Here is a 12,137-nt window from a genome sequence, read left to right on the forward strand (position 1 = left end):
ATTATGTTTTACATAATATTGCTGAGATATAATATAAAGTTTATAAACGTATACATCTGATGTTTCACCTTGGAACATAAACTGGTGGGATGGTCCCCCAATCCAGGAAAATCAAGTTTTGATGGAATTGACTCTAAGTCAACGGTCATTAGGTATGTTGATCTTCTAGCATTTTGCATTTTCCGAGCTTGCAGAAACTACACGGAAAAAAGAACAGAAAGAACTTTCTGATGAAGTATGAACAAGTCAAAATCAATTAAAGTAGAGCTTTCTAACTAATCTTCCTGTTAAATAGAAAATGTATATGTGTTACTGAAACAAATTAGATACCTCTTCATTTCTCTCCCTCATGGCTAACTTGATACTCAAATTCTTGACACTTCTGATTTTGATTTATGCTGGAACTGGATACTTTGAGCCAGTACAGGGCAACAACATCACCTTAGGTTCTAAGCTCTTCCCTCAAAATACTTCTTCATGGCTTTCACCTTCAGGCACTTTTGCATTTGGTTTCTACAAGAAAGCTGATGGATTCGCAGTGAGCATATGGCTGCAGACTAAAACTCCTGAACCAATCGTTACATGGACAGCAAATAGAGATGATCCACCGATCCCTTCAGACGCCTATCTTGAGTTGAGCAGGGAAGGCAGGCTTCTCCTTTGGACCAAACAAAGTGTAGGAGATATTCTTTATAATCTAACAAAGCCTGCAACTTCAGTTTCTTTGCTTGATTCAGGTAATCTTGTATTCTACAATGGAAGTAATGTTCTGTGGGAAAGTTTTGATTATCCAACAGATACCATATTAGGAGGACAGGTTGTGCCACTGGGATATACCTTTTTCTCCAGTGCATCAGCAGCTGATCAGTCAAGGGGAAGGTTCATACTTGTGTTCCAGGTTGATGGAAATCTTGTTGCCTACCCGGTAAACGTTACTACGGCACCTGCTTATTCTTATTGGTCTACTGGAACTTCCGGATGGACTAATGGCGGTGAACAACTGGTTCTTACTGAAAGAGGTCATCTATACTTGAATTTAACGTCAAGAATTAATGACAGTGTGCATACTATAGCACAAAGCTCACATAATCAAAGCCAGCAGAAGACTGTATACAGGGCAACTTTTGATATTGATGGCAATTTTAGGCTGTATTTGCACAACTTTGAAAGCAGTGGTAATTCGACCATGAGAAAACTGTGGTCTGCGTTACCGAATCACTGTGAGGTAAGAGGTTACTGTGGTGTTAACGCCTATTGCTCCTTTGATGCCACCACAGGCAACGACTGTTTCTGCTTTCCTGGCTTCATCTACTTTGATCCCAAAAAGAAATTCTTGGGATGCTACCGGAACTTCGCTTACGAAAGATTTTGTGGAAAAGAAGAAACCTCACAGCCTTATAACTACACACAGCTAAAGAATATGAGCATTGGAGGCTATCCTTATGGTAAGAGTGCAATGGCTCAGGAGGAATGCTGCCAGTCTTGCATGAATGATTGCAATTGCTGGGCTGCTCTATATGAAAATGGTGATTGCAATAAATACAGGCCTCCGCTCCTGTATGCAACCCAAGGTAAGAATCAATCAGGAATAGCTTTCATAAAACAGATCCATAATAGTTCTCAATCTGCAGAGGAAAATGAATTCCTTAAGCAGAGAGCAAAGAATGCAGGTAAGCGCAAGAGGAAAATGATCCTAATTCTCGCCCCTCCTTTTGGCTTCCTATCAGGTCTGTTTACAATGCTTGCTGTTTTCAGTTTCTTATTGTATAGAAAGAGAGCTTTTAAATATCAGAGGCTTTTAGATATGGAAAATTTGGGCCTAAATAAGGATTTCACTCTTCGATCATTTTCCTACAATGAGCTTGAGAGAGCTACTGATGGATTCATCAAAGAGGTTGGAAGGATTTCCTATGGCAAGATCTATGAAGGAACCATATCTGAAGGTAATAGAAAAGTTTCTATAAAAAGACTGGAAAAGGTTGATGCTGAAGGAGAAAGGGAATTTATAGCAGAAATGACCGTCATGGGGCGCATTCATCATAAGAATGTTGCTCAATTGTTAGGATTTTGCTTAGAGGGTGCTAAAAAGCTTCTTGTATATGAGTTCATGACTAACAGGTCGCTAGTGGATGTGCTCTATGATGTCGAGAGGCGACCTTTCTGGAAGGAAAGAATGAGACTTGCAGTGGATATAGCTCGAGGGCTTCGATATTTGCACGAAGGTTGTGAGACACATATAGTTCATTGCAACATCAAGCCGAAGAACATACTAGTGGATGACAATTGGGCAGCTAAAATATCCAACTTTGGGTCTGCAAAGCTTCTAGCACCTAATCAAACAGAAAATGTTGCAACGGAAAGAGAGAAGAGAGGGTACTCAGCACCAGAATGGCACAAGGATGCCCTAATATCAGAAAAGGTAGATGTGTATAGCTATGGAGTTGTGCTGTTGGAGATAATATGTTGCACAAGGGATCTAATGATCAGTGTTGAAAGCCCAGACGAATCCTTTCCTATTAAAGTGTATAGGCACTTCAAGGCCAAAGAATTGAGAGAACTCATTGGAGATGAAGATGTATCTATGGAATCCCTGGAGAGGATGGTCAAAGTTGGATTATGCTGCATTCAGAAAGATCCTGATTTAAGGCCTCCAATAAAAAATGTGATTCTAATGTTAGAAGGTACTCTGGATACACCTATGCCCTTTCCTCCAACATTGTCCCAGGCCTAATTGTTGCTTTTTTTTTTTTTTTCTGTCCTAGTGTGTATTAAATTTCTATGAACGGAAGATCTATCTTGTTACTCATGTCCGCAACTTGATTTCTAATTTCTTCTTTTTTCCTTTTTTGTTTCAAGCAATTTTAGCAAGTCATCAAAATTTCCTAGTTATATCACTGTACAGGTTAATTTGCTGCAGTCTCAGACTGCTTCCAACCAAGAAACTTCTTGCATATGATGAAATGTCCCCGAATACAACTCTTTTTAACGGATTTGGGATCTCACAAGTTGAGCAGTTGTCCCTTTAAAAGGGTTGTATAATTTTTACAACATCTGATGTAAACCAGTACAATCTTAATATATAATTTGAGTTTGTAACTTATACAACTAAATTTATACAAAAATCACGATTACACCAAAATTCTACGAATTCACAATAATGTTTGATTTACACAACCTTGAAATACGTTCTAAGAGGTGGTTGTTCAATCTTTTTATCTATCTATCTATCTATCTATTATTATTATTATTACTATATAAAAAGCATGATGAGTTTCTAGTGTGAGTGTAAGCAAAAAATTTATCTTAGTTTTGTGATACCAATATTGCCCTTGACACTAATAAATGAACACATTACATTGCTAACAGTTACAAAGAAACATTCCTTGAATTGTGGTGATTCTGGTGAATTAAACCAAAAAAGAACAACCAATTCATTTCATTTCATCAATAATTAATATTAATTATGCTAACAATCACAAGAATGAAAAGCATATCCTTGAGTTATAGTGAATTAAATCGAAAAAATAAGATCAAATTTTATTTATAAATTAAAAAATATAATGAATCTTAGTGGTTAATAGTGTAAGCAAAAGATGATATTAGTTTTTGTGGTGCTAAAATTACACTCCTCTCTAATAAATGGACAAATTGCATTGCATTTCATCATTAATAAATAATATCAAACATGCTAGCACTTACAAAAATGAAAGCTTCCTTACTTTTTTTATTTACCAAAAGAAAGAAGAACAATTGTATTTACAAAATCCAAGTTTAGAGAGTACTTCAAACATGAAACAAAACATAATAAATTGGTACTATGAGTTTCTTAAAAAGTACCATGAGTCTTTTTTATTTTTTGGATACAAGTAAATTAACCCTTAAGAGCACTTTTTTAAAATGCGTATATTAGAATTGAGTAAAACAACTTTAATACAAATTATAATAGGAAATGGAGTATCAAGGTAGGCAAAGAGCTTTATGTTGGGAATTTATTTATTTAAATTGCAATAAAGATTAAATTTAATGAACTTTATCAATCATACTCTTGTAACAACTAACAATATTAAACTACAATTAATGAATATTATATTCATCAATGCCAATCGTAATAATAATTACAAAGGTGAAATGTCCCTTTGAATTATAGTGAATTAAGCCAAGAAATTTTTTTTTTATAAAATATCAATTTCAAGGAGTTCTTCAAATGCGAATAAAAAATATATCCAAGTTCAATTTAACTATTATATAATAAATAATCTTAACATCTTATAATTTTTAATCATATAAACTCTATAATCATAAAGCATGTCATTAGTGAAAATACAAATAAGTTTCACCAAATCAAAACATTTCTCTTCAAAGTTAAGCTATTTAAATTCAAATAATAGAATTTCAATGTATTTAGATACTATTATAATTACAATAGCACTATAGATCATTTTACAATCCACCGCTAGCAAAAAAATAATAACAATTAGAAAATCTCACTAAAACTAATAAACAATTCATAGAATGACTTAAAGGGGAACAACAAATTATTCAAAAATAATAATAATTTAAACTCAAATGGCATTAAAAAGAACATTTAAGTCATCTAAATTTAACCAAAAGACGAAAATATTGATACTATTACAAAATAAAAGTGCACTTGGAATAAAAAATGATTTATTACTTGTGCATTTGTGTTGATAGGGCAAACTAAGTTCAGAAAAAACATAAAATAATATAATTATTAAATATCACACATGTTTGTATCAATTACTTTTATTCCTTCAAAATAATTGATTTTCTAAAAATTAAAAAAAAATCTAAAAGCAATCATGTTCAAATGCAAAGCACGTGTTCGGTTACTTTTTTTTTTCAATTTTTAAAAGAACTCAGACTTTTAGCATATAAATCGAAATCTCCGAACGTGTTCCGTTACTAGTTACAATAAAAGCTTGGAAACGTAACTTTTCATTCTTTTCTCCCACATTACATCAACCGAAATTTCCGTGTACTTCACACTGGCTGTATTGATGGACCGACTACATTGGCTGAATAGACAATCAGTAAACGTCAATCCCAAGAAACGTAACTATGCTAGCCTTGCGTTTTGTTTTGTTTTGTTTTTTTTTTTTTTTTTGTAAGAAGTGTTTTTCTTTGATTTGGAACAGTTACGTTACTAGGTTTTTGTTGTGGCTCATTAGTCATTGCACATAGGTGACTGGAATTTTTTGTATTCGTTGCCTGTATTTCTTTATGATGACTATTCACATGTGTCAGTACCATGCTTTAATTTCAGCAAGTAATTCCCTTTTCTTCCAAATTTGTCGGACCCAAATTGATTTCTATCTAGAATATGTGCCGTCTTTCTATTGAGTTCCTGGGTTCATAGAAAGTCATCTATTCTGCATTGGACAAGAAACCTGAAATGAACCAACTGATGGCCTACCACAGAGGAAAACACTCAGGTTTTTGGTCATCACGCGACCAAGAAAAGGAGCTTGTGAATAGACAATCAGTCTAAGGTCAGTTGCAGGAAAATTAGCTATGTAAGCTTTGTTTTTTTCCTGGGCAATCAGTCAAGATCAGTTCCAGGAAAATTAGCTATGTTAGCTTTGTTTTTTTCCCTTGTGATCTGGGGCAATTACGTTGGGAATGGGGCAGTGCGGTTGGTCTTAAGTGCGATTGGTACGGTTGTATTATTCTTTTCATAATATGGTATACAATCACATAATTCTATTGTATTTCATGATTTGGTATACAATGACATAATTTTTATTGTATGTCATGAAATAAAGAAAAAAAATGAATGCATACCAAATCATGAAAAAAGTGCAATAACTGTACCAACTGCACCTAAAATCAATCGTACCTACTTCAAATCGAATTACATTATTGCATTACGTTATTACGATATTGATTCACGTAACAACACAAGTGTAGGGCTATACAGAGATAACAAAAGAATAATAATTATATATTGCTCCTTCATAATTAGGATATAATAGCAACTGCCCTCCCATATTCACGAAATCTACAAGACATTCTATACATTCACAAAATTCACACATTATCTCCTAATAATGACTAACACCATTTGTATTTTTTTTTTATAGTAGTTCACCAATGCAATTTCTGTGTCCAATTTGAAATATGACTTTGGAACGTGTTGGACAAATATGTCTATGCTATGAATGTTTTTTCCTTACTAAGTATCATAAGATATGCAGCAAAATTTTCATAGAAAGATTTTAGCACATAATCCTGACCGTTGGATGCAATTCCTTCAAGTTTATATATCTTAGGCCATGCCTCATAAATTTGTTCAACACTGTTAATAGTCAAATATAAATGTGATTAGTAATGGTCAACCTGAGTTAGTGACCATTACACATACTAGCAAAGGTGAACAACATGATTAATTTTCTCTTGTTGCTCATGCCTGCCACTTGACCTCTAAATGATTATCCTTTCTATTAATTATTTCAAATAGATTTAATGATTATTATCGTATTAGTGTCATATGCTTAACAATTTTAATATTGGAAGATATTATTGTGTATACATTAATACAGGATGTAGATTAATTTGTTGCTGTCTCAATTAATTGAGTGCTACTGCTGCCTAACAGGAAACTTCTTGCTTATGATAAAAAGTTTCTGCATCAACTGTTCTAACCAGTATCTTGGAGATTATGTATATTGTATAACGTACATACCTTTAAATATCAGTAACAGGAGGTTCTTCACTCTTTGTCGCAATAAAGACTTTGTGATGTAGTTCTTCAATTCTTCCTGCACATTACCTGGTAATTTCCATGTAGACTTGACCTGGTGAAAAGTTAATCTTGCATTCTTTTGCGTGTGCTACGTGGGACATGTTTCTATGGTTATGGTTTTCTGTGGAAAATCGAAGACTTTGTCTAGGAAAGTTTCTGTGTCTTCTCAGCGAAGACTTAATGGTTGATTTGCCATCTAGCCATCTGGCTACTTTCTCCAGCAATGAAACTGACAGTTCTAATGAATTTCTTTAGCAATACTAATCTCTTGATGAGAATACTAATTTCTGCCTAACTGTATAAATTAACACTGAAAAATCCACAAAATCCCACCTGATCTCCAAATATGGCTTCACCTATAACCACATTTTTCTTGTTATTGTTCCTTGCAATAACCATTAAAGCTGCTATGGCTCAGCCTGATGCAAATATGATAGGATTGGGTGCTACACTTTATCCTAGCACTCAACCTACAGCCTGGTACTCACCGTCCAAAAGATTTGCATTTGGATTTTTTCCAGAAGGGAGCGGCTTTAAAGTAGGAATTTGGATAGTTGGAAGTGCCAATAATGTCACCGTGTGGACTGCCCAAAGGGATGATCCAGCTGTGTTGTCGAGCTCAAATCTTGGTTTCATCGGTGGAAAGCTTCAGTTGAAAGATGAACAAGGTCAGCTTCACACAATTGCTGATCCTTCACCACCTGCAAGCAATGCTTGCATGCTTGACTCTGGAAATTTTGTGCTCTATGATCAATATAAGAACACTGTATGGCAGAGCTTCACTTTTCCAGCAGATACCATTTTAGGTGGCCAGGAACTTGACACTGGGAAAGAGTTGATCTCCAGTTGGTCCTCAACCAATCACTCATCTGGTCGATTTCGTCTGAAAATGCAAAATGATGGAAATCTTGTTGCATATCCTGTGAACACTGTAGATGACTCGATAGATTGCTACTGGACCACTGGTACAGTGACAAACACCGAGACTGAGCTGAAACTTACTAATTTCAGTGGCACGTTATTACTACTGAATGCTTCTGATTCTGAAGAGATAGAATCTGTGGCATCACCACTTTCAAGGGTTAACGGAAGTCTTTACCGTGCAACACTTGGTTATGATGGAAATTTTAGATTGTTTTCTCATAGCTTTGATGCAGAGGGAAAATCTAATATGTCGACAGAGTGGGAAGCAATTGCTGATCTCTGTGATGTGAAAGGTTTCTGTGGTTATAACAGTTATTGCAGTAGGATTAATGGTGAGCCCAAGTGCTTCTGCATGCCAGGTTACAGTTTCATAGACCTCAACGAGACAAGTGGTGATTGTGAGAGGAACTTCACTGGGAGCAAGTGCATTTTAGGCAAGGAAGATGCCTCCCATATTAACATGACTTCTCTGAATGTAGGGTGTGATGATCGGCCTTATTTTCTGGCGCCCATGCGCGAGAAGGAAGATTGCAATCATTCCTGCTTGGAGGATTGTGATTGTGATGCAGCTATATATTCTGAACCCACTTGCTCTAAATACAAGCTTCCACTCAAGTATCTCAAGAATACAACTAGTACCGTATCATCTACTGCATTCTTCAAGCTGTCTATTGACATTAACAGAAATCAGAACGGTGATACTCAGAAACAGCCATGGTCAACTATCCTTGCTTTAAGTCTGAGCTTTGTAACATATTCCTGCATCATCCTTGCAGTCTTCACTATCTTCATCTTTAAGTTCCATATCATGAAGTACAGAAAACTACTTTTTGAGACCAAAACAACTGGCTTAATAAAGGAATTCACTCTTCGAACATACACTTACAATGAGCTAAAGAAGGCTACCAAGGGCTTCAACCGGGAATTAGGTAAAGGCGGATTTGGAGCAGTTCACAAAGGCACTTTTGACAAAGGTAGAAGCTTTGTGGCAGTGAAAAGATTAGAGAAGGTGGTCGAAGAGGGTGAAAGAGAGTTCCGAGCTGAAATGAGGGTAATTGGCAAAACTCGACACAGGAATTTGGTCCGCTTGCTTGGATACTGTATTGAGGGATCTAAGAGGCTTTTGGTTTACGAATATATGAGCAATGGTTCCCTCTCAGATCTTCTCTTCAAAGGACAATGGCGTCCGAATTGGGATGATAGAGTTCGGATTGCACTAGACGTTGCCAGAGGCATACTCTATCTCCACGAGGAATGTGAGTCTGCAATAATTCATTGTGACATAAAGCCTCAGAACATCTTACTTGACGAATCTTGGAGGGCAAAAATCTCAGATTTTGGTCTAGCTAAATTACTAATGCCAGATCAAACGAGAACCAACACTCATGCGAGGGGAACAAGAGGGTATATGGCACCAGAATGGAACAAAAACATTCCCATATCCGTGAAGGTTGACATTTATAGCTTTGGAATAGTTTTACTGGAAATGGTGTGCTGCAGAAGGAACCTGGAATTCAACTTGTTAAGGCCGGAAGAAACTCTGCTGTCTGCCTGGGCTTACAAGTGCTTTGAGGCCAAGGAGCTGGACAAACTCATCAGAGGTGAAGAGGTAGATAGAAGGACCTTTGAGAGAATGCTTACAGTCGCATTATGGTGTATTCAGGATGAACCAGCTCTTCGATTTCCAATCAGGACGGTGATGATGATGCTGGAGGGGATCATCAATGTACCTATTCCACCATGTCCATCGGATGAATTTAATGTCCAATACTAAAATTGTTGCTATCATTTCTTATTTGGTGCATCTTTCCAATAATACATAAATGCACTAGCACTTGATCAGATGCTGCAGCAAATTCTTCCTGATATAAAGATCTTTCTGTTTGAAAAGAAGAATGTTGATCAATAGTCAAATAATCCTTTTCAGGGTTCTGTGTATCAAATGCTGCTCTAATCGTACACATAAGACTTCAAATTTCAAGTTACTACTGCTTATCTCTCCCTTATTCCAAATTTGCATCGTTGCACTCAAGCTTTTCAGATAAGAATATGAAGAAAAACAAATGCAGCCATGAAAGAAAATTCGTTCACTTTCATATACATTTGGGATACATACAGAAAAGTGAAGACTGAGGAAGCTAAAGTAGTTGAGCTGTGAAACGATTGTTTCACCATCTACGGCAAGTCAATTTGAACTTCTCAAGAAATTGTACAAATATCTAAAATTTTCATCCCCAAAAAGATGAACAGTAGCTGTATAATTCCCTGGTGACAGGTTGTTGAAACTAGACAATAATAAATACCTGCACAAATTAAATACATATTTTGTGTTTAGTGGTAAGCAGAGTAGAATCCTCAAGGACTGGGTGATATTAATTTCTTCTAGAGTTCAAGATATGGGGGATTGTGTAAAAACTGACAATAAACTATTCTACTTGAATATGACAAATAGATAAAAGTTAAATGGCAAATTATGAAGATTCAAATAATATTGGACAAGCTCTAGTCAAGAAGCAATTTCGGAAATGGTTCTCCTAATTAATCATCGATGCAAGAATAATTTCACTTACAAACTGATAAACAAGTTATAACTGTCAAACAAGGGATGACAGTCAATTTCTACTTAAATTGTTCATAGCCAAGGTACAACCGTTAGCTATTATCCTAATTATGAAATAACCCTATGTATGACTGTAGAGTTCAATTTCCCAATTGCCTTACTAATTAGAGAAATACTGTTCTAACCAAACAATACGCTACGAGGGTTGTTTCAAATTAGCCCACAAATCCAATCATGCCAATTATTACTAATTTAGAATAATTAAACAATTACGGATTTAATTATTTTAATTGATTTTACGTTATTGAATTAATCTAAAATTTGGGCCCAGAATAATTGAATGATACAATAACCATAAGAATATAAAGTAGGAAATATACGAATATTAGAAAATAATAGGAAAAAGTAAAATCAGTTTAATCTCACAATTTAAGTTGAACCAAATTCTCTGTTGTTCTTTGACCAGAAGAAGAGATTTAGTTCTTCTCCGTTGAAACAATCTCACACGAAATTGCAAAATCCATTGTTGAATGCCTTGTGTTCAATTAAGATGATCAAATCGATGGAATAAGAAAAGAACCAGCCAAAAGCAAATCGTCCTCTCCAAAGCTTGTGGTGGCTGACTTTTTCCCAAAAACTAAGTGTAGTGGCCTTGTCTCAATTGACTTCTATCTATCCTACTCAGCTGCAACCAACAAGTTAGGAAATCTACTAATTGGTAAGTTTCCTATTCTTGCTAAACTTCTTTTGTCAATTCAAATCAAACAATCATTATTGGAATAGTCGGGCCCCACATTGCACTTCCAATTGTCAATTGGATATCATGCGTTATTCTCGAGTTGCCTGGACACGCTAAACCCTGAGTTGACGTGGCCACGTCAAACAGCAAATGTAGTGAGAAATTTGCATCTTTTTACCATTCTTTGTTCAAACTCCCTGTGATCAGCACAAAATTCTAGAAGTGAATAAAATCCGCCATTTAATACACATTTGGTAAGATAATAAGAGGGAATTAATTAGAAAATAAATGACAAAATTGCGAATTATCAATTCCCTTCATACCTAGACCATACTTGTTCTCAAGTATGAGAACAACAAATCAGCACCAACTCCCAACAATAGTTATCACTCCATCTACCTATTGCCAAGATGCTATGAAAACACACATCAAGCATCAATAGTTGAGATCCAAGAAACATCCCCTCGGTTAGTTTCTAAATCACAGACTCTAAGAAGAAGAAATGTTCGATCAATATTTGTCAACATGCGGTCCAACTATTAATCAAAATCTCAAAATTAAACCCATATATAGGCATGCTAACTTTAATCACACAATTTTCATTTTATGTTTCACATTTTTTCTCTCTTTTTTTTTTCTTAATAATAATACTAATAGGTTTAGTCTTTAGCTATTAGAACCTTTTGATGCTAACTCCAACATTTGTCAGATGAAGGAACCCAGTTACTCAGCTCCCATCGTTATAAAACTACGTACTCATAGGTATCACTGCTTTTAGACGCGAGAATCGACACTTTTGGTGAAGACCCCCAATTACTCAGTAGTAATAATTAGCAGAGTACAACCAACTTTATTCATAATTAGGCAACAAAATAACTCAAGAAATCATATAAAATAACATCAGCTTGCCTCATTTCCTTAAATATGGAGAACTAAGATTAATAATTGGGTCAATTCACATGAAAAATGCCAAGCAGTTATTCCCTATGCCTATAAAAGTTAACTAAAAATTATTAGAGTCACGAAGCCATCAATATTCACCAAAGAAACATTCTTGTATTTGACTATATTAACTTGATACACTTTTACCACTAAAACTTGGCAATAGAAAAATTAGAGTCAACCAATCATACGTTAACCAATGATAAAAG

General features: G+C 35.3%; 2 protein-coding genes across 2 annotated transcripts; both read left to right on the forward strand.

Moving 5' to 3' along the window:
- Positions 1-349: 349 nt before the first annotated feature.
- On the forward strand, positions 350-2,731 carry LOC113699609 (G-type lectin S-receptor-like serine/threonine-protein kinase LECRK1). The gene has a single exon (XM_027219981.1). It carries the CDS (start codon positions 350-352, stop codon positions 2,729-2,731), a length of 2,382 nt encoding a protein of 793 aa, XP_027075782.1.
- A 4,421-nt stretch (positions 2,732-7,152) lies between these two features.
- Positions 7,153-9,463, forward strand: LOC113699611 (G-type lectin S-receptor-like serine/threonine-protein kinase LECRK1). The gene has a single exon (XM_027219982.2). The coding sequence runs from the start codon at positions 7,173-7,175 to the stop codon at positions 9,459-9,461; it is 2,289 nt and encodes a 762-aa protein (XP_027075783.2). The 5' UTR covers positions 7,153-7,172; the 3' UTR covers positions 9,462-9,463.
- Positions 9,464-12,137: the final 2,674 nt, after the last annotated feature.

Source organism: Coffea arabica, chromosome 7c (genome assembly GCF_036785885.1).
Source record: "Coffea arabica cultivar ET-39 chromosome 7c, Coffea Arabica ET-39 HiFi, whole genome shotgun sequence".
Classification (NCBI taxonomy): domain Eukaryota; kingdom Viridiplantae; phylum Streptophyta; class Magnoliopsida; order Gentianales; family Rubiaceae; genus Coffea; species Coffea arabica.